This window comes from Euleptes europaea, chromosome 3 (genome assembly GCF_029931775.1).
Source record: "Euleptes europaea isolate rEulEur1 chromosome 3, rEulEur1.hap1, whole genome shotgun sequence".
NCBI lineage: Eukaryota > Metazoa > Chordata > Lepidosauria > Squamata > Sphaerodactylidae > Euleptes > Euleptes europaea.
The window spans coordinates 55,728,561-55,752,113 of NC_079314.1; the positions used below are offsets into that span (position 1 = coordinate 55,728,561).

General features: G+C 41.7%; 1 protein-coding gene across 2 annotated transcripts in view; it reads left to right on the forward strand.

Moving 5' to 3' along the window:
* GRM8 (glutamate metabotropic receptor 8) overlaps positions 1-23,553 on the forward strand; it is a 599,857-nt gene that overhangs the window by 352,320 nt on the left and 223,984 nt on the right. For both annotated transcript variants that reach the window (XM_056846078.1, XM_056846079.1), the window contains exon 6: positions 13,233-13,433. In XM_056846078.1, the coding sequence (XP_056702056.1) occupies positions 13,233-13,433 (201 nt within the window). The remainder of the gene's footprint in view (positions 1-13,232; positions 13,434-23,553) is intronic.

Below are 23,553 nucleotides of genomic sequence, written 5' to 3' on the forward strand. Positions count from 1 at the left end.
CCAGGAGAGCTCCAGACCCCAACTACACGTTGCTAACCCTAGCTGGGACCTTAGGTGGATCAGAGATCCCCACTTGTTTTGTCATGAGTACCTGCAGACCCCCCATATTTTCCTGTGTTTTTTAAAATGTTTAGCTACTAGTGCCGAGATAGAGAAGAAGGGCACCATACCTCCTTCTTGCCTTTGAAGACAGGAGAATCCTGGAGAGGCTTCCTTGATTGCAGATGCAGGGCTTTTCCTCTTCTTGTCATATGACTGTGATGTCACACGACTATGATGCTATGTTACTTCCTGTCATTTGATTGTAACTCATTAGATCCCATGCTGCTGTCTTGGTGCTAACAGTGGGTCCCAGGTATACAAAGGTTGAAGACCACTGCGCAGCCACATACACCCCCGAGACTGAAATATACATCGAAAATGAAACCACTGTGTTGGATGCATTCTCTTCTCTATGCACATTTGAGCAGGAAGCTTGCCTGTCTAAGTGTGTCCTCCTCTCTGTCTGCCAATATGTAAGTAGGGACATCATTCTGGAAGACAGAATAAGGATGCACCAGAATTAACTGAGAAGCCCCCTGCTGTGGCTGACAGGTTTAAGCAAACTCCATAAATTATTATATTGCTCTGAAAGCATCAACCTGTCTGATTAGATTCTATATGACTAGACAATGGATGATGGTATACTTTGAGGCAGTGATGATTGGGCAGTTTTAAGGTTGCAAAGGAAGCTTCTACCCAGTATTCTAGGAGCTGATTGAGAAAATATATGGGCCCACTGTAGGGTAAAGTTTGCTTTCAAGTTTTAGTCTTGAAAAATTAGGTAATAACTATTGTACGTTTGAAAAGCAATGCCATGTGTGGCAGTTTAAAGAATGCTCATGAATAGCTCTGTTTAATTTCATATCTGTAGAAGAGTCTTCTGTTTATGTTTAGATTCTTATAATGCCACCTGCTAGGACCTATGTAGTACAGGAAACCTCAGGGTTTTGTTTTTTCATTCACTGGCTCCAGCTTCCCCTTCCCTTTTACTTCTGGTTCATCCTCGCCTGGCTACCTACACCCCTTCTTCCCTGGTCCTGGCTGCTGCTGCCTGTCCACCACCATTTTTTAAATGGCAGTGTTTACATGACAAGATACTGCCTGCACTCTGACAATTTGTTTTTCACAATATCTCTGCAGATGCAGCAATCCCATATAGGGTACTCTTCACCACCAGCATTAGTTCAAACCAGGAGGATTCTCCTGGGTTTGCAAAACTCTATACTTTTTTGTTTTGGATTGGTCTATTGTGCAGATTTGGCTCTCTGCATGTGGACCAGACCATCACTTTTAAGTATAGTGATTTGGAACTCTTTTGTGGTATGATAAAAAGGAAGGAGATTATGTACCATGAACCATGCGAAATACCCCAGGAGTTTGCTTAGACATCTGCAGGCTTTTTTGAAAGAATCATATGAAATGGACAATCCAAAAAGATAAATCCCTTCACCATGTTTCCTATGTAGTTTCTGTATCCCACTTCCAAACATGTAACTCAAAACCATTTTTAAAGGCTAAAATCCACCCCTGCAGTTCTCATATAGGTTTCCATAGAATACAGTTCACATCATAAGACTGGACAGCCGATAGGTTGTATGGATTCTCACCAATGGAAACTGGCTTGGATGGCCCAGGCTAGCCCAGTCTCGTCGGATCTTGGAAGCTAAGACGGGTCAGCCCTGGTTAGTACTTGGCTGGGAGACCAACAAGGACATCCAGGATTGCAATGCAGAAGCAGGCAATGGCGAACCACCTCTGTCTCTTGCCTTGAAAACCCTATGGGATCTCCTTAAGTTGGCTGCGACTTGATGGTGCTTTCCACCAACGCCTATGAAAAATGTTCACTTTAGTTAATTGTCCATGTTACTGTGCGTCTCCCATGCTAATAATTTAGAGGTACAAAGAGAAGGTGGGGTTCCTGCAATGGAATAAGACTACAGCAAAAGTTGACATTATCCCACATCTTTGATACTTGTGGAATCTGATTCCTTTTCATCCAAAAGCGTGACCGGCTTTTCATGTCCTTAGCAATGCGTGACTGATAATGAGCGGGGTTAAGGATTTGTGTCACTGTGATAAAAATAGATTCAGACCTCACATATTAATTCAATTTCTGTTAAGCCCTAGAATAAAGAATGAATAACAAAGTTGGTGAATTGCTAAGCACTGCAAATTCAGTGTGATGCAAAATAGGAAAGTCAAAAGCCCTTAAGTCAGAGATTTGTATCTCCACTCTGATTAAGTGTCTTTTGTAGCTCAGAAATGGAAAATGCAAGATGGAACTTTTTATGATGTTTAAGTGATTATGTAAATATTTAAGAAAGCTGAAAAAATGCATGGCTTGAATTACAAATGCAACTTCTATTGTCCACAGTTTGCTGTTTGGAGTAAAATTAGATAAAACTGTACACAGTCTTTATGATGTCAGATCTGGTTAGTGCTCTCAAGGGTTGCCCACTTTCCATTATTCTTTTCCTGTAGTGTTTCCTGCAGTCCTCTATAGCCAGTTCTTAAGAGTGACTACGGTAATCTCCTCCAGGTATTGCCATTGCTTGTTGTATATGAGGTCCATTCATCAGCTGCAAGGGGATGCACATTCAAAAGGAGTCACTGAAAATTTCTTCCTTTCTTGTTCAGAAGAACTGTTTATTCCTTGGCTTATGATTTACAGACATTCCGTTTACAGTATCCATCAATGGTGGTGGTGGTGGTGAGGCTGGCCCCCCAGAAGTTCAGCAGGACCATTTCTTTTTCTTCCTGGTTGGCAGCCATATTTATATCCTGCACAGAAAAAAACTAATTGGAATGCCTGAGACTTAGGGTTTATCTTACTTTCTTGATAAGGCTTTTGGCTGGCTAGTTTGAATCACGTTGTGAAATCCCTACACTCTTTTTCACTGTCTCTCGAGCATCACCCTTCCATTTCAAAGCCAAGTTTTGAGACACTACTTCATGGGTTGCAAAACAGGAAGAACTTCACCAGATGTTACTTTAGCAATGTGCTTTTTGATCCAGCAACTTCTTTCCACTCAGATGGTGTAGTGGTTAAAATATTGGACTGGGATCTGGGAAACCCAGGATCAAATCTCCACTCATGCCACAAAAGCTTGATGGGTGACCTTAGGTCAGTTATGCACTTTCAGCTTAACCTACCTCACAGGGCTTCTGTGAGGATAAAATGGAGGAAAGGAAAACAATGTAAGCCACTTTAGGTCCCCTTTATATCCTTTATAGCAGGATATAAAGTAAGTTAAATAAATAAATACATAAAACTACTCCCATACAGCAAGACAGTCTCTGGGCAAGGAAGACTTCTTCAGAGGAATGGCTCCAGAAGATTCCCTCCCCTTATGGAAGAAGACTTCCTGTAAAAGTATGGTGGCTTAAATCCAACTTGGTGAGAGTCATTAAATCCAAAACATCGTATAACAGTGATGGGAGATGCTTTGGAATTTCTTCATACCCCCACCTTTTTGCCGTCAAGTCACAGTTGGCTTATGGCAATCCCATAGAGTTTTTGAGGCAAGAGATGGTCTGAGGCGGTTTGCCTGCCTCTGCTTAGCAACCCTGGACTTCCTTGATAGTTTCCATCCAGATACTAACCAGGGCTGGCCCTGCTTAGCTTCCAAGGACTGATGAGATTGGGCTGGCCTGGTCAAGGCACATGTCTCATACTGATCTTGCTTTTGCAGATGTAAAATAAAATGTTATAATTTGATTTCCACTGGTCAGTGCTAACACTCTATAATAAAGAATGCTGAAGGTGTGACAATATTTTGTGGGTGGTTGACTTATATTTATGGCATTTTCAATATGTATCATTTTACAGCTATATATTAACATTTACTTTGGGAAGTACAGCTATAATTAAATTTTACAGCCAATTAAGTTGATGAGTCACTGTCATCTGAGTAAATTACTGTTTTAGATGCTTGAGACAATTAGAGAACATTCTTAGGAATCGTGCTTCTCTTGTGTATATTTATGAAGCGCAAAGATGGTCTCTGCTGTAACCATGTGGCTTCAGGACAGCCTGAAGCATTTATTTTAAGCGGAAGAGCAAGTGATCAAGAACGTGCAAGCTTGTGATTTCATTCCCTCAGTACTTAATTAGAGAAAGACATATAGTGCTAATAAAATAATAAACTTGTTTCTAATTTATGTGGCAATGTGATTTATGAGCAAAGTTTTGCAAAGGATAAAAATGAAATATTATGTTGCAAATAAGGGGTTATCTTTCTGGCTCCCGTGTGTACCGACAAGGAAGGAGACCTCTGAATAATGAGTATTGGTATTAACAGGGAAAAAAATTAAGAGTACTGGACTACATATTTTTCCTTAATTGGATAGCATAAAGGGGGAAAGTTTTACCTTTACATACTTATAACAAGTTTACACTGCTCAAAAGTTTGCATAGTTTAGAGAAGCATTCATGATTCATTTGTGTCTAGATAGAATTGGAGATGTGCAAGACTTAGTTGTGAATGAATACAGACCCATCTCAAATGACCATGCCTGTGCTGTCTGCTTTAGTGATCAATCCACACTACAAAATATTGTGTTCATTTAGACTGTGATCCCTTTAGATGTACTAATGCATTTTGGTAAATGAAATGTGTCTACACACATTCTGGTCTTACTTGAGTGAGGAATTTATCTGTCTAGTCAAGATCCCAAGTTAGCTGATCCCATTAAGGAGGACTCCATTTTCAGTCTAAGGCACCACCCTCGACAGGCAAGGGAAAACCTGTCATGCCCTGCAGTTGCCACTAGCCCTTGTGGAAGAAAATACAGAACTAGGTTTGGTTTTCTTTAATCATTTCTTTACGTCACCAGGAAGAATTTTTCTTATAAATCTCTTCTTTCCCCTTCACCTCTTGCTTCCACTTCACCACTGTGCACCATCCAAATGAATGCATGGTCCACATCTGAGGAGGGGCTATTGTTCAGTAGTAGTAGAGAATATGATTTGTATAAAGAAGGTCCCAGGCTCACCATGTATAATGTTCAGGTAGCAGGTGATGTACAAGACTTCTACCTGAGACTCTGGAGAAACACTGGCAATCAGAGGAGATAGTAATGATCCTGACAAACCAAATTATCTCACTTACAGCGCATTCCTGACTTCTGAGGGTGAAAGTCCTCAGGAGGCCAGGAAGGGGCTGCGCTGGCGTTGCCCCCCCCCCAGCCGGCATCCAGGCTACTTACGCCACTGTAAGTGGCCCCAATGCTGGTGGGGAGGCCCATATGCCGTTCTCCTGGGAAGCCAACGGGGCCTTCCGTCGGTGTCCCACTGGCATAAACTCCTGCGCTGGCATTCCGAGAGGTGTTCTGGCATCCCTGGGGGTGTTCCCTTTCAGCCTGGCATGCCGGCTGTGAGAACAGCTGTGCTGTACCTGCTTTTTAGCAGATGCTGCCTCGCTGTTCTCTAAAGGGCAAAAAGCCCCATTTAAAAGTTTAAAAGCCTTTAAAAGGCTTTTTTCGAGTTTTGAGCGCCCAGGAAACTGTTAGGAGGTGCCACAGCGGTGCCTCCTCCCTCCATCTCTGCATACCGAAAGATCAGGAATGCACTGTTAGTGTGAGAAGCTGGGGCCACGCTGGACTGCTGCAGTAAAAGTAGGGTATCCAACCTCCAGGTTCTAGCAGATCTTCTGCTATTACAACTGATCTCCAGCCGATAGAGAACAGTTCACCTGGAGAAAATGGCCGCTTTGGCAATCGGACTCTATGACATTGAAGTCCCTCCCCTCCCCAAACCCTGCCCTCCCCAGGCTCTGCCCCAAAAACCTCCTGCTGGTGGCAACCCTAAGGAAAGGGCAGCGGTAGAGATGTGGCTTGACATGGCCAAACAGTGTACTGAAGCAGAGAAGGGAGGAGCTGAGCCCAGCATCTGGAGCCTCCTCCTGCTTCCCTGCTGGAGGTGGAGTCTGAGCCTCCAGGTCCCTCAAACCTCAGATGTGGAGGCCATTCATCTCTTGTTGTGCCTCACCTGAGCATGCATGCTGGCCAGCTGGACTGCAGAGATGTGATTGACACAGCCGTGCCTTACAGCCAAACCTCCACCAGCCTGCTGAGCCATGGGAAAGGCACCAGCCTATGGCTGCTGTTGGGCCGTGTCTCTGCTCATCCAAGAAGTCCCATTGGACCCTTAGGAGTAGCCCACTGCAGGGGCCTTGCCGTGGTAAGTGGGGTCATCAAAAGGGATGGGGTGAGGCGCTCTACCTGCTCCCAGACACTGAGTGGCTTAATGTGTTTATCTGTGTAGTCATACAAATCATTGGTAACATACTTCTCTGTCTGCCTTGTTGTCCTAGCCATTAGGATAAAATATAGATCTGTTGGAGAGATCTTGCTCCCATATCTATCCCATCTATTAGTTTACTGATGTGTAAATACATTTCCATGTGCTTATCTTGTGTCACACCACATGACTGGACCTTCTTTTTCTTTTGGTTGTGGAATTACCAACTATAATGCATGTCCTGGGGTGTGAATGAGCACTGTTTTCTCTTTAGCATTGACTCTGACATTGAAAGAACAGTGTAAATTCAAAACCCTAATAGTTGTCTCTTACTCTCAGACTTTCTTTACCCCCTCCCTCGCTTATCCCTGTGGATGTTTTCCAGGCTCGTTCAGTCTTTTCTCTAATGATATTGGGGATAATGGTTTGCAATGATTTTAAATCATTGGCGTTTTGAAGCTTGTCGAGGTTTACAAGATGTGTGTTTTATGACTAATAAGGGAAAAGCGTCAATATGGATGTGTCTGACTAGAAACATTTACACCTCATATATTTTTAGTAAGTGATAAAGAACAAACTTGTTTTCCTTGTTGGTAGTTGCAAATTTTGGATTGAGGGAGATGCTGTTGTTGTTTTAATTAACCAAATAAGAATATAGGCATAGATGGCAGGAAGAGCATATTTTCAACTGTCTGTAGTGCTATTCTAAGCATCTCAGAAAGCTTTCATTTTGTGGAAAATGTATCTGAGTAGAATTAGAATAATAGTAAGGATCAAAGATGTAACTATAAAGGCATAAACTGCTAGAATTGTTGGTTACAGTATCCAGGTGTATGAGCGGGTCAAGAATGAGTATCAGATTAGACCTGGAGAGTTTAAAGGGATTATAGAACATTCCATTACTGGAAGAACAAAAATTGAAATCTGTACTTGCATTATTTGTACTGGGCACTGTGATGGGTCAAAGAGCTGGGAAACAGAGAGCAATCCTGAACAGGTCTACTCAGTCTCCTACTCAGGTCTATTGGAGCTTACTCCCATGAAAGTGTTGGAGGGCTGTCACTTAGAGGAGGGCAGGGTTGTTCCTTTTGGCAGCAGAGGATAGGGCTCATAGTAATGGGTTTAAAGGCGAGAAGGTACTGGCTGGATATTAGGACTTTTTTTAAACTATAAGAGTAGTTCAGCAGTGGAATTGTCTGCCTAGGGAAGTGGTGAACTCCCCCTCACTGACAGTCTTCAAGCAGCGGGTGGACGAACACTTGTTGGAGATGCTTTAGGCTGATCCTGCATTGAGCAGGGGGCTGGTTGGACAAGATGGCCTGTATGGCCCCTTCCAGCTGTATGATTCCATGAACTAGGATTGCACTATAAACTCAAACACAAAAAACCCAGAATAACTATAAAAGACAAACTGAGATACAGTGTTTTAAAGCCAGGAGGTAGAAAAGTAATACCACAAAGACAAGGTCATAAAAGGATCCCTAAACAGTGTAACCTGATTTATAAAATTTTGGCCACTTCATAACACTATACGTACAGAAATTTTTGAAATTGCATCCATTTATCAGTTACAGTAGATTCAGAAATTAATCAAAACCTAAATCAAACCCTCGCTGTTCTTTAATTGTGTTGATCTTATTGCTAAATACCATAGTTTATTATCCCAAAAACATCTTTGGAAATTAGCATTATTCTGGAACCTTACTTCTTATTTGTCATAGTGTGAGGCACAGTTAGCAGGCTGAGAAGGTCAGAGAGTTATTTAATAGATAATATGACAGTGACATCTTTTAACCAGAAGAATTAGCAAATGTTCCTAGAAAAGAGGATTGTCCCTAAAGACATTTTGATGACCAATGTTTCTATTATGTGCTATTCACCACACTGAGATCATTCTTAATATTTATTTATTTGTTTGTTTGTTTTTTAGATTTCTATACTGCCCTTTCCTGACTATAGTCAGGCTCAGGGTGGCTAACAACCATAAAATACAAGATCAAAATACATACTATATAATATAAATTAGCATTGAAACCTTATTAACTTTAAAATTTCAGATGGCGCCCTAAACATTAAATAACAATACCAGGATAATCAATCAAGGGATAGCCAGTCAAGGGGCGGGAGAGAAGGGGAAGGGAAGGGAAGCAGAAAAGGTTTCAAGGGAAACAGCTGCAGGGATGGGGGTAGGGGTGGGGAGGCCAGATAAGATGACCATGGTTGCTCTCCTCAAGCATAGGCCTGGCAAAACATCTGTTTTACTAGTCCTGTGGAATTGAGCCAGGTCCCACAGAAAGTTCCACCAGGCTGGGGCCAGAGCTGAAAAAGCTCTGACTCTGGTTGATGACAGCTGGATACTTCTTTGGCCAGAAACCACCAGTAATATGTTACCAGCTGAGTGTAATGCTCTTGGGGGGTGTATCGGGAGAGGCAGACCTTCAGGTACAATGGTCCCAGACCATTTATGGCTTTAAAGGTCAGTACCAAAACCTTGAGCCTGATCTGGTACTCAATCTGGAGCCAGTGCAGCTGGCGGAGCACCAGCTGTATATGCACTGTCCATGGGGTCCTCATAAGGACCTTTGCCACCGCATTCTGGAGCAGCTGGAGTTTCCAGAGCGGCCTCAAATGTAGCCCTGCCTGGAGGTGGCCTTTGCATGGATCACTGTGGCTAGGTCAAGGCAAGACAGGTAGGGCACCAGCTGTCTAGCCTGGCGAAGGTGGAAATATGCCACTCTGGCTACATTTGTGACCTGAGCCTCCATCAAAAGGGAGGAGTCCAGCATCACACCCAGGCTCCTGATGTTTGGTGCTGGGGTTAATTGCACACCGTCAAGAGTTGGGAGCCAGTGTCTTAAACCCAGATCTTCCCAGCCCAGCCACAGGATCTCTCTCTTTGATGGATTCAGTTTCAGCCGACTCTGGTTCAGCCACTTCACCACAGCCTCCAGACACTTGGCCAGTGTATTTGCGACGGTGTCCAGCTGTTCGTCCATCAATAGATACAGCTGGGTGTCATCCACATATTGATGACAACCCAGTCTGAAGCTCCAGACTAGCTGGTCAAGGGGGCATATGTAGAGATTAAATAATATTGGAGAGAGGATCGTCCCCTGAGGGACTCCACATACCAAAGGGTATTGCGGTGAGACCCTCTCCCCTTGTGCTACTTTTTGTCCCCGATCTTGGAGGAATGAGACCAGCCATTGCAGGACTGTCCCACACAAACCAGTACTGGCGATCTATATAAGCAGAAGAGAGTTCTATCTGCTTTCTATTCAGTTACCTGCTCTTTGCCTGCCTGCCTGCCTGTAGATCAAACTTTTTTACTTGTACTATCTGGACAGAAGTGTTGCAAACTGGGATCCAGAACAATAGTTCCCTCCACCCCGGATATGTAGAGTACTTGCAGAGGAGAAATGCTGCTTCAACACAAACTGGGAGGGGGAGAGTATAGAAGAAAATGTCCTTCCCTGTGAAAGACAGCAAAACCAGACAAGATGTGAGAGACCTACAATGAGGGAGAAATGCTAGTTTCTTCTCTGTCCATGAATTATCAGTGAAAATTTCTGAGTGGCTCAACATCTTTAAATTCATGTAAAAGTAATTAAAAGTAGTTAAAAGCCCTGACCTGGATAACCCAGGCTAGCCTGATCTCTTCAGATCTCAGAAGCTAAGCAGGGTTGACCCTGGAAAGTATTTGGATGGGAGACCTCCAAGGAATACCAGGGTCGTGATGTGGAGGCAGGCAATGGAAAACCACCTCTGAACGTCCCTTGCCTTGAAAACCCCACTAGGGGTCACCGTAAGTCAGATGTGACACAACTTGGCCAGACTTTTCCTAGGGAGAGCCTGGCAGAGGGAGGGAGAGCTGAATATGGGGGGGGGGGGAGAGATAAAGGTAGATTGGCTGGTGAGTAGGAAAGATAGAAGGAAGTGGGAAAAGTGGAGAGGCTATGGGGGCAGCAACAGAAAGGAAGGGGAAATCATGGGGGAGGGGATACAAGGAAAAGGAGATGTCCCATCAAGTCCTTTTCGGTCCCCAGCTCACAGCTAGTAATTTTAAGACCAATCAGATCATTAAAAGAAATATAACCCACTGTTCAAAAATGAGTACTAAAACACACCTAGATAAAAGGTTAAGATAAAAGGTTAATAATACCCTGAAGTGAGCATAAAACCAAACATAAAACCACAATCTTAAAAGATTAAGAGTAGTTTGGCCATTGTAGCCAGCTGTAGGGTGCCTAATATACTTGAGAGATTAAGAATGTCTTAGCCTGGTTGTTAAACCTGAAACCATTGAATATGTGGGTTTTATTATTTTATTATTTTGGAAGAAATGCAGGATTTAAGTCATATATAGTGCCCTCTTAAGCAGACTTACATCCTTCTAAGCCCATTGACGTCAATGGATTTGGGAAGTTATAACCCTGTTTAGGATGGCACTATTAGTATGCAATTTTTGTGTTCGCTAATCTGTTTCTAGTAGTTCCATAAATATTTATGTTTTCTCTTTCAGCATCTATTTCTTTTAATTTTGCACGGATATCAATAACATCACAATATAAGTTCTGCAGCTGTATTCTTCATAAAAGATTCTCATGGGATATGAAATTTCTATATATAGACCTGAGATTTTTATGCCTATAATATGTTTTTGTTTTAAAATAGGGACACACAAGCCATTCTTAAAGATAGGGACAGATGTTGGCACCTCTTGGCACAACATGAACCTTCTAGCCTGTGTGTTATGTTTATCAGACAATAGATGTAGATAAAATAAAGGTATCTTCTCAATTTCATTTAAAACAGAATGACAGAGTGCCATAAAAATATCCTATAAATAACGTTAGCCAGCTGTTCAATGAGAGCTGCTAAGCTGAAAACAGAATCTTTGGAAACAACAGTCTATGTAGCTTCATTTTCTTGAAGTGATTTTCCTCCTTATTTATGAACTTAGAATGTAAGCTTGAATTCAGAAGTGTGGCTCAGTGCACAATAATTGGAGGCAAAAGAGCAGGTGGTCCCATTTCTACCTGCCTGCTTTACTTTTCTAGATAAAATTTGGGCTATTGTTTTATCCAGCAGTGCAAATCTAATCATTTATGATGTGCACATATGTTAAGATATGAAGAGTTGCACCCAGCAAACTTCATGAAGATAATTCAGGGCACAGCTACATGTTATGTTTATTTCTGTGATCATTTTAGAAGCTCCCCCCGCCCTAATGCAGCCACTGGGGCTGCATTTTGGAGGAGGAGAGGGCAGAAGGGTTATTTAACCCTTTCCTCTTCTGCCTTCCCGCCCCCTCCCCCCCCCCAGTGAAAAACACCACTGCCAGGCAGTTTTTACCATGCTGTGGAAAAATGCAGGGGCACTCAGATTTTCTCCATTGGTGATAAAAGTGGCCCACCAGTCAGATTTTTCAGAGGGGAAAAGGGTTAATAAACCCCTCCACCTGCAAAAACAAAAAATAAAACAAACATAAAACAAAAACTCTCCCAGTTCTGGTGGCTGAATCTGGAAAGTTCTCCCTGTCTGTATAAATGAGTCTATATATGAAATTAAACTATGATAAATGATTGTTGATTATAATTATTTTTAAATGGCATGGATCCTACCCCTATGCTACTACTTCACCAAGTGAAGTTTATTTAGTTAAATACATAACTAAATAAACTTCACTTAGTGGAGTGGTAGCATAGGGGTAGGATCCATTCCATTAAAAAAAATAATTATAATCAACAATCATTTATTAAAATACTTGTACCCCACCTTTCCTTTTTGGTCAAATTTGGAGCCGTCCTCCAGACTCAGGAGCCTTCCTCCAACTTAAGTGGTTCTTCCATTGGAAGAAGAGTTACTTAAGGTGGAGGAGGATTCCTTAGGCTGGAGGAATACTACGTGGAGGATGGCTAGATACACCCCAATGTTGACTTGGATCAAAGTATCTGCTTGTGCAAGCAGGAACATGTGTGCTCATACTTCAGAAATTGCAGGGGGAGATTGCGGGGTTTCCATCAAGTAACATCTGACTTATGGCGACCCCTGGTGAGGTTTTCAAGGCAAGGCTGGTTTGGTAAGGGGTTGTAATTGGCGCTGCTGCTTTCCCTGTGCATGGGCAGAAGTTCTGCTTGTGCAAATGTTTAGATCCAAAGTGATGCAACTTACTTTTAAGATAGGTGAGATACATTCCTATCAGCTTGCCCCAGTCAGTAATCAGGCTGTCACAATCTGAGCTAACTGCAGATTCTGGGTTCTCTTCAATTTGTTCTGGCAGCCAACTCAGAACAAATGAAGGTGTGTGTCCTATCTCTCTTTTGATGCAAATGTGGATCCCTGTTGAATGTCTTTGCCATTCTGGGTGCTTTCTTCCATTTCACATGCCATAAAATGTCATGCTCTGTCACAATCTGCATTTGGAACTCTTGGATTTCAACAGTGGTTTTATTGGCAAAATGTGGAGGGGGGATTATAAGAAGAATATGAATACTGGAGCAGTCTTGCAGAATTTGAGGTGACCCAGTACAGCAATTAGGATAAATTGTTTTTGAGTTCTCCACCTGTCTTAGTGATTCTGGGGCATTGGGCAAATGTCCAGGAGGAGGCCAAGAAAAAGATGTCCTTGTCTGTGCATGAGGCAAGTGGGAGCCATTGCTGAAAGCTGGCTGCCTGAGCCCTGGATGGAGCGGGTACAAGCAGCCACCACCAGGCTAGCTGCCCAAACCCCAATGGAGTGGTTGCAAGTAGAAGTGCCAGGAACCTGCTCTTTTTTCTCCCCCCTTGGTTGAGTGGGCAAGGACTTTCACCTCTCTCCCCATATGGGGCCTGAGGCAGCTACCCCTGCTGTCTATCGGCTAAGACCGCCCCTGCCTGTTGGACCCTACTATTAAGCCATAGAGTGGGAAAACGGAGAGTCTGATTCCTTACATGTTCTTTCCCACAGGCTTGGAACGAATTGCAAGAGACTCTTCTTATGAGCAAGAAGGAAAGGTACAGTTTGTGATCGATGCTGTGTATTCCATGGCATACGCCTTGCACAACATGCATAAAGATATTTGTCCAGGCTACATCGGTCTGTGTCCACGAATGAGCACCATTGATGGAAAAGAGCTGCTTAGTTATATTCGGGCGGTAAACTTTAATGGTAAGTTTGCACTCTTTTTTTATCTTCTCTAAAGATAACTTCTGAAGTAACAAGACGTGTTTTCATCTATATGTAGGGCACTTTTAAGTGCAGGTTTAGAAGCCACACTGTCTCTCTTTCTTTTAATCAGAAATGTACATTTTCCTCACCTGCTTTGAAACCTCAAGCATATACATGTCTGCTAATGTTAAGCTTTGCTTGGGGAAAAAAGTACAAGTTAAAAATAAGTCTCTGTCAATTAAAATAGGCAAGTGAGGAATGGCTGTTCAGGAAACATCAACAATCCTCTTCCCAACAATGGCTATGATAGTTAATGCTCTCATTAGGGAAAAGAATTGCAACTCGTTCTTAAATGTGTTTAAACTCACTTAACTGTGTCCTTTTAAAAGAAGATCATTTGAAGTTACCTTCATCTTTGAAGGTGGCTAATGGAAGAATCATTCCTGTCTGAATCTCTTCTTTTTTCATTCCTCCATAATTCTGTGTATTTCAAAGTATACACCATAAAATATTGTACTGATGGGAATTGGCTGCTGAGAAATATGGCTAATGGTTATGCACATGCCCAGTGAGAAAATTAGATTGACGAGAAGGGCAAGATGATGAGATAAAATTAGTAAAAGCTCCGGTTCCCTTTAAAAAATTAAAATTATGCTGGATTATGTTTGTCAAGGAAATCACACAAGGTTCTTTACAGTATTATTCTTTCTGCCAGAATGCCCGCAAACCATAGGCAGAGTTGTGCTGTCTGTCACACTACACTTCGGTGACCTCTGCTGCCAGTCGCCTTTTAAAAAGTGCAAGGTCATTTTTGATTTTGCTTCCAAGTGGAAACTCTTTTTGCTTCAAGTAATGCACCAGAAGGACCATTTGGTTGATAGGCATGATTTGCTGCGGTTTGCAATATTTTCTTCCCTCGTGAAGGTTCTTTGTGGTTTCCTTTTTTTTTTTTTTTTTAGTTTCTGTAAAAGGAATTCCAGTGTTCAGGCAATAAATAAAGAAACGGGATGGCTGGGACTCCCCCCCCCCCCCAGTACAAAAATACATGATGGCAAATGGTGTATTTTACTGGAAATATAGTATCAAAATAATGGGATAAAAAGCCTTGCTGGATAAGGAGTACAGGAAAGGATTTTCATTTAGTCAGTATAGGCATGATCAAAATGTTGGGTAATTTGTTTTGAGACTTTTGTAACCCTTACAGTGCAATCCTAAAGAGAATTACTCCAGTCTCAGCCCATTCATTTCAATGGCCTTAGACTGAAGTACCTCTGTATAGGATTGCACAGTTTCAGCTGGCAAACCAGGTGCTCTGCATCTCCTTATCTTGAACAACAGAATATTGCATTTATATATTTAAACCCATGGCTTTGTTGACAGGGGGAAAATATAGTGTTGGTTGAGCTGTGTATGTGTAAAGTGCCTTCAAGTCGCAGCCAACTTATGGCAACCCCTTTTTGGGGTTTTTCATGGCACGAAACTAACAGAGGAGGTTTGCCAGTGCCTTCCTCTGCACAGCAACCCTGGTATTCCTTGATGGTCTCCCATCCAAATACTAACCAGGGCTGACCCTGCTTAGCTTCTGAGAACTGACGAGATCAGGCTGAAGCAGGTCATGCTATTCAGATGATAGGCTCTTAGAATGTATCACTTACTGAGAAGTGAAGTTATCTTATTCAGCCAGTCATTGAGTAAGCAGGACTCAACAACTTTACCTACTTTTAAAAAGCAAGTCGTTTTATTGATATACTTCTAGTAAAATATGTATAAATGCAGATTATCAAGTCTTTAACACTTCTATAAAAACTCTTGTCAAAGTACAATGTATGTATGTACAATGTATGAAATAGAAGCAAGCAAATCTTACATACTATTCAGTTTCAAAATCCAACTTCTAAAATATAACAGTCAAATTATTCTGATTCAGTTCAAAGTATCTAATTCACAAAGTCTAGAGTAATGTATTTAAGCCATACATACCATTCAGCCTTTTCTTGAGAGCCTTTTGGAAGGTTCTGATTCTCTGGGCTTACTGTGGCTGTATTTATACTGTTTTAGACTCATTAAGAGTGAAGGGGGATTTTTATTCCCACTTTCAGACAACATTTTTATCCATCAAAAGGGATACCTTTTATTCCCTCTTTCAGATAACATAAGCAGTGCAGTAATGTCTTAGTTGCAGCTGTTCAGTTCCCCATGACCATATATGGGCTTCCTTTCCTTTCAGTCTATTTTGCTTAAAGTATAAACAATCATTTCTGAGCCCCATGATCACACCATATACTCAATTTTCATATCATTCTCATCGTTATTACAATATGCATTAAATGAGACCATTTAGAAATCTATAACACAATATACAACTATATAAAGCATAAAACATAATTATTGCTGACACTGCAACTTGTAACCAGCTGGTTAGTAGAAAACATAGCCTTTAGCAAGATTTACAAAAAGTAAAGATTTTTCTGCTCTTGAGATATGAGGCTATAAGATAGCAGGATTTTTCTGCTCTTGAAATATGAGCAGCTGACAGCTGGCAGATGAGTCAGGAAGGGAAATTCCAGATACATCTTTCTTAGTAGGTGGTAAAGGGTAACTCTGTTCTTTTCCCTTTAAGGATAAGACCAGGGTGAAATAGTTATTTCCTGAAAGGATTCAGTCAGCTTATTTTAAAGACATTTGCATTACACAGGCTTTTCATTACACAAACCTCTGCAGTTTTGTGCTTCAATTTGTATGCTGTGTTCAAAATCTACATGGAATTAATTCTGCACATGTACACAAAATACCATAATTATGTCAGAGACCGTGACAAGGCTAGCCTGGGCCATCCAGGTCAGGGCGTTGGTTGAGTTACTGAAACCTTATTTCACATTAATCCATCCACTGAAATGAAATAATTTACTGTAATATCTGGTGGTGGAAAATGCTGCCAAGTCTCAGCTGATTTATGCTGACCCCATAGGGTGACCCCATACAAGGCAAGAGACATTCAGAGGTGTTTTGCTATTGCCTGTGTAGAGAACCTGGACTTCCTTGGTGGTCTCCCATCCAAATACTAACAAGGGCTGACCCTGCTTAGCTTCTGAGAGCTGACGAAATTGGGGGTGAAAATGCATGGGAGGTTTTGCCTTGGATTTGCCACTCTAAATGCACATTTTCCCCAGACAAATTCTCAAAACTCAAAAATAAGCCCCCATACAGAGTTTTGAGAATTCAGATGGGGAAAATGTGCATCTAGAGAGCAGCCAATCCAAGGCAAAACCCCCCATGCATTTTTGCCCTGGGCTACCCTGGGCCATCTAGGTCAGGGTACTGTAGTCTCTGTAAGATAGGAATTGTTTTTATAGTTGGGTAACTATGTGGTACCTAATTTATGTGCACACAGATCCATGATTATTTGATTGTTCAGATCCATTATTGTTAATTGTTATCTAACTTCTTCATTTGCATCCTCAAGTGAAGCAAAGCCTAAGCTCAGGTAGCTGACAGAAGATCTCTGTTCTTCCTCTTTCCTCCTTTCTTTCTAACTTCCTCTTTCTGTCATGGGCAAAGGGTCATTAAGTTGCATGTGCACCCAAAAGCTTTCTACAGTGTTGTGGCTCAAAACAAATAGGACTGAAAGTTCCTTACAAGGAGGTCTGTGCTTTCTGACTTGGTTGCCTCCAAAAAAAGACTAATTTGAGATTCATACCGGGCTTTAAGTGCCCAGTGGCTTTAAAAAGGGATTTGACTAGGGTTGCCAGGTCCCTCTTTGCCACTGGCAGGAGGTTTTTGGGGTTGGAGCCTGAGGAGGGCGGGGTTTGGGGAGGGACTTCAATGCCATAGAGTCCAATTGGCAAAGCAGCCATTTCTCCAGGTGAACTGATCTCTATCGGCTGGATATCAGTTGTAATAGCAGGAGATCTCCAGCTACTACCTGGAGGTTGGCAACCCTAGATTTGACAGATTCATGTAAAATAGGTCCATGAGTGGCTATTAAAGAAAACCTCCCCATTCTGATGCGGTAAATGTCTGTGTACCAGTGTGGGCAGCCAATGGGAGGGGAAGGCCCTTGGCCTCAGTGCCCTTCTTGTAGGCCTTCCAGGGCCACTGGTGGGCCACTGTATGAAACAGAATGCTGGATTAGATGGATCTTCTTATGATGTTATTATGTTCTTAGTGTGGGAATAAGGACAGAGGTAGAAATAATACATGGTCCTTGGTTTTCACTTTGATTTGGGAAATCCATCAGTCTCTGTCTGATTTGCCTGCAGGCTGGATCCAGCACTGCTCTCAGCAGCAAGAAAAGGATCTCTGGTGGTCCATACTATGAACTTCTCTGCCATGCCAGCAAAGTGGTCTGCTGTAATTGTAAAACTAGCAGTGAAGTAAGCTAATGTTAAAACTCAGTGATAGAATTCAGATTGTCTTGTGGATTTGGCAGTGTCACAATTCTTAATGTGCAAAGTCAAAAATCAAGATGCTACACCTACGCTCTCTGCAAACATGACATTGTGCAACATTATTATTATTATTAGGCATCAAATACTACTTCAGTTATTCCTGCTATCCCTAGTGCCATCACTGTTCCTATGATTATGCATGTATTTGTGTGCAGCAAACCGTTAAGAAGGAATCTGAAACCCATGAAAGGAGGCCCAGGCTCATGCTGAATGGTTCAGGGAAAGCTCAGGAGATTCATCCTTCAAAATACACCCTGCCATCTTCTAGTTACTGAAAGAAACAAAGACAGGTGCTAGATTTTGGGGGGACTTGGATGAATATAGTGATAATTGTATGGCTCTTTGATTTCTGGCATATTTTACTTGATCTGTCTGTCTTTTGTGGATAATAAGGGATATCATATTTTGTCTGATACTTAACAAGTATGAAACCTTTTAGTTTGCTTCACCTGCTTTGAGTTGTTGGGAGAGGAAATGAGTATTGGTGGTTATGGAATACGTTCCCCTTTTAGACAAAATACAAATTACCAGAGCAAAGTGGTCTGCTGTAATTGTAAAACTAGCCGTGAAGTAAGCTAATGTTAAAACTCAGTGATAGAATTCAAATCATCCTGTGGATTTCTTCATTTGACTGTGGGCAGGGTCCAGACTCTTAATGTGCTACAATATCAAAACTCAAGATCCAAAGCCTTTTAAGCTTTTCTTCCTGTTTCCTTTTAGTGCGGTCAAGAAAATGTCCTCTCTAGCCCATCTTCAGTGATCATGTGTATTTGATATGTCTACTGGTTATGGATAGGGTTGCCAACTGCCAGGTAGTAGCAGGAGATCTCCTGCTAATTCAACTGATCTCCAGATGATAGAGATCAGATCACCTGGAGAAAAATGGCCGCTTTGGCAATTGAACTCTATGGCATTGAAGTCCCTCCCCTCCCCAAACCCCGCTCTCCTCAGGCTCTGCCCCAAAAATCTCCCGCCGTTGGTGAAGAGGGGCCTGGCAACCCTAGTTATGGATTGTCTAGGAACTGCTTATTTGTTTATTTATTTTGTTTCATATTGCTTGTTCAGAGGGTTCCTGGCTCGTGTATGGGACACATCATCGTGCAGGCCACCAACATCATACAGCAGGGGCTTTTAGACACCACGTTTGTGGCAGTTAGACATCTTAACTGCATTGGTTTCCCCACTCCCTTACACACAGTATCATTTGCTGGTCATTGCTCTCCTCTTTCTTCATTAAGGTTTTTCTCAATGAAGCCAATGTCACTGTGTGTAAGAGACGAGAAAACCAAGAAGCTGAGCTGATGCAAAAACTTGGTGTGGAAAAGCCCTAGATCTCAGAAGTTTGATCCAATGCCAAGCCTGTGATTAGAGCTGGCTACTGCTTAAGAAAATGTTTGAAACCTGTGACCGTTGGATAATGCAATTCAAACCTTCAATGCTCAAAAATCATCAGAGCTCCTCACAAATTCAAATGTATCTGAATCAGTCCTCTGTTGTCGTAGCATTTCTTCATCTTCCTGCTGTGTTTTTCTCAGGAACAATGTCTAGTTGGCTCACAGACGCAGAACCCTAGACTAGGGGTTGGACCATAATAGCGCTCTCCTTCAATATAGTTTTGAACAACAGTTCAGTTAAAATGGCAGTCTGTTACTTGGATGTATTTGTTAGTAGCACACTGATCCTTTAACTGGAGAGCCAGTGTGGTGTAGTGGTTAAGAGTGGCAGACTACTATATGACAGACCCGGGTTTGAATCCCCGCTTGGGCCAGGGAAGTTCGTTTGATGACTTTGGGCCACTCACACGTTTTCAGCCTCACTTACCTCATGGGGTTGTTGTGAGGATAAAATGGAGGTGAGGAGAATGATGTAAACTGCTCTGGGTCCCCTTGGAGAAAAAGGCAAGGTATAAATGAATTAAATAAATAACACTAAATAAATTTAATCAATTAAAATAAACTTTATAAAACACTTGATAATTACAGTATCAGTTACCGTTTGCTTTTAAGTGCAGAGAGACCATTCACTTTTCTGTGGGTAATCAAATTTACAATTACTTATTCTAAATGTTGCTTGTTTACTTGTGCTTGTATTGCAAGAAATTTTTTACTTTCCCAACAGCTTCATCCATGTAATATTCTATGACACTTTCATGACAGCAGAGCGATCATATTCTCCATAGCACAGTGAACCGATATAATTGATATGACATTGGATTTTGTTTAGCCGTGTTTCCACAACGTACAATTTAAATGTGGACTATATGATTTTCTCAATTTCCTTTTAGTGAGGCTGTAACATCAGTGCAGAATGCAGGGCTGGGGGTATAGAATGATTATTTGTCATTTTCAGAATATGCATCCATCCTTTTATGCTATTACTTTTAGTTCTGGGGCACCTAGGAGTCAAGCCAAACGAAGGCATATTGAAAACAGAATCAATTGCCTCTTGTGTGTAGAGGGATTTTCATGATTAATCCTGTTTCTTGCAGAAACCTGAAAATCTTCAGTTTCTGTAATATTTTAGACCCACGTAACATGCTGAGTTTGGCTGTAGTAGTGTTAAATATTTAGCTCTGCTGTCCTAGATTTGTAGAAAGTGGGGAAAATATAATAAAAATAAAAATACTGACCATTTGGTGCATTGGTTTCTGTGACTGCTTTTGTGTTTCCTAGATAAAAAGCAGCCGTGTGCTATGGACACACAATTTCTATAGCTGCACATGATCCTGCTATATCTGATCGCCTGTATGGGGCAGTGGCTACAGTGTCAAACTAGGACTTTCAAGACATCAGTTCAAATCCAGACCCAGCTGTGAAGCTTGCTGGACTGGTGATATTAGGTTAGTAAGAGAGCTAGTGTGGTGTAGTGGTTAAGAGTGGTGGACTTTAATCTGGAGAACCGGGTTTGATTCCCCAGTCCTCCACATGAAACCTGCTGGGTAACCTTGGACTAGTCACATTTCTCTTAGAGCTCTCTCAGCCTCACCTACCTCACAAGGTGTCTGTTGTGGGGAGAGGAAGGCAAGGCAATTGGAAGTGTCTTTGAGACTCCATAAAGTCATCGTCGTCTTCTTCTTCTTCATTAGAGGTAGGGTGAACATTGTACCTAAATAGTATTGCAATATACATAATTATCTCATTAATCCTGACCTATCGCTTAGAGGTCCAGAACTCTAGAAAGCCCTCCGAGGAGTTGCAGCCATTACATAACATAGTTTGTGCCTGCCGGGCTCGTCAAGAAGGGGGATAGGCAGTGTGTATTGCATAACTACCCCTTAAGCATTGTTTTTCAATCCTCAATATGCAGTTCTCTTGTAAGGTGGTGAGCTTCTGTAGATTTGAGCAAAAATAAAACATTAATTCATATAGACACATTTTGCTCCAAGGCAGTTTTATAAAGTGATTAAGCTGTCAGCCTCCTTCCATACCAAGCATGAGCCATAAGTGTGGATAGAACAGATACTTCCTTGGGGTAACATTTTAACACGTATAGAATTGATTGGCGTGCCCACCGTTAATGCTGCTCATCTGCATCAAAACACAGAACAGTCATAAGCAGGTCTGTATTCTGAGAATGTGGAGCAGGATTCCCATGGGACGAAGGTTGGGTCAATATATTGTTGGATATCGTGTTATCACTGCCCTGTATTGATTGTTTACAACCAGAGTTTCATATGTGGACAAGACGATCCAGTTGCAAATCACTGCTGTTGTGCAATGATAGTACCATATGTAATGACAATGATAGTAGCATATGTAATGACATGTGGATGGAGCCCAACAGTGTAATCCTTCGAGTAGTATACTTAAAGGATTAACACCATATCCGCATTTTAACATTTCCACTACTAGATCTTCCAGATGTACAATTATATCGTTTTTCGACCCTCAAGTGAACCTGAGCACTTTGCTGGAGTAACAACATGCAGAACTGGATTATCAGATCCGACTGAAAATTCCACCAACAATTAATCCAAATAGAGTTACACCATTCCAAGTAAACTGACTTCAAAGGGAAGAGAAGGGTGTATCTCCATTTAGGATTACACTGCAGATCAAAGGAGTTGCCAGAAACAACAAGCTGTGAAACAATTGTTGCTGCTTTTCTGATTAATGCATTCCTGTTTGTTCATTCATCCATTTGTGTTTTTATTCCATTCCAGTTGTGGAATTTAGGCTTGAATAAACAAATTTAAAATGTACAATTAACTCCCCTCCCAAAAATGGCCACTTACCATATCGAAAATATTGCTTGCCAGATTAATCCTGGTTAATGAAGTTGAACAGGCACAAGGCAGCCTTATAGCATTTTAGTAATAACAAGTGGGAACCCCCAAGGACTTACAGGAGGCATCTCATTTCCTCCTTCCCCACAGTTTCCTTTGTCCTTTTGTTGAAAGCCCCCATTGTCTCTCCCCTTTTCCTGCTTCCTTCTCTCATTCTAGGGTTGCCTACCTGTAATCACAACAGAGCTCCTGGAATCACAACAGATCTCCCAACTAAAGTGATCAGTTGCCCCTTAGAGTTCCCAGCTCTAGGTGGGAAAATTCCTGGCAATATGGGGATGGAGCCTTGGGAGGGCAAGGTTTGGGGAGGGAAGAAACCTCAGGAGGGTTTAATGCCATAGAGTCCACCCTCCAAAGCAGCCATTTTCTCCAGGGAAACTGACCTCTGTAGTCTGCAGAGCAGTTGAAATTCTGGGTGATCTCCAGCCCCTACCTGGAGATCACCCAGTGAGAATTAGTATTTAACCGGACATACTCTGTTTTAAATTAGTTTACCCTAGTGTACTAAAATACCATTTGTCATCATGTAAGGAGCAGTCTACTGAAATGTTTCTCATATGAAATGTATGTGGTAAGACCATGCCATGATGACTTTACCACCAACCAAAATAATGGTGAAATCAGGCCGCCATATAGAATGAGGGTGGGTATTGAAGAACATTGGACATACACAGGCATATGAAAACAAATGTCTCACTTCTTGATGCTGGTAGAATTTTAAAATAGTTTCATCTCTTTATTAATAAGCTATAGTAGCTGTGCCCATTAGAATTGGTTTCCATGTGGAGAATTTATTGCCTGGTATGAAAAGCTTGGTAAAAATATATATATATATGCAAAATTAGCCTCCAATTTTCACATATCAAAATGTTTCTGAATATAGTAAAGAACGGGTTTACTCTGGGCATATCAGTACTACATGCAGATTGGCTTAATGGTAATTCTTCCTTTGCAGGATCTCTGGAAACTGTAGTTCTGTTAAGTGGGATAAGGAATCTTTCTCAATACCTGCCACTAATAAGAGCTTACAGGATTTGTTGGGAGAAGTCATAATATTGACATATAACTCATGTAACTATATATCGGTTTATTTTATTATTTATTTGTTTAATAAATTTTACTTATACCTCACCCTCCACTGGCTGAACTGGACACAGGGTGGCTGTCAACACTGGCAATCACCCAAAAAAGTAGGTGGGCCATCCAGGTCAGGGCTCTGTAACCTTATAAGCACATGATTGATTAACATAAAATAGTCAGCCAATTGCAGCCTAACTATCAAGTTCATGAAAAGCAGAACTCCTTCAGTCAGATCCCAGTGAGTATGATCTTCCCTGCACTCATGCGGAAGAAAGGAAAGCTGAAATACTTCCAACGTATGTGGCTT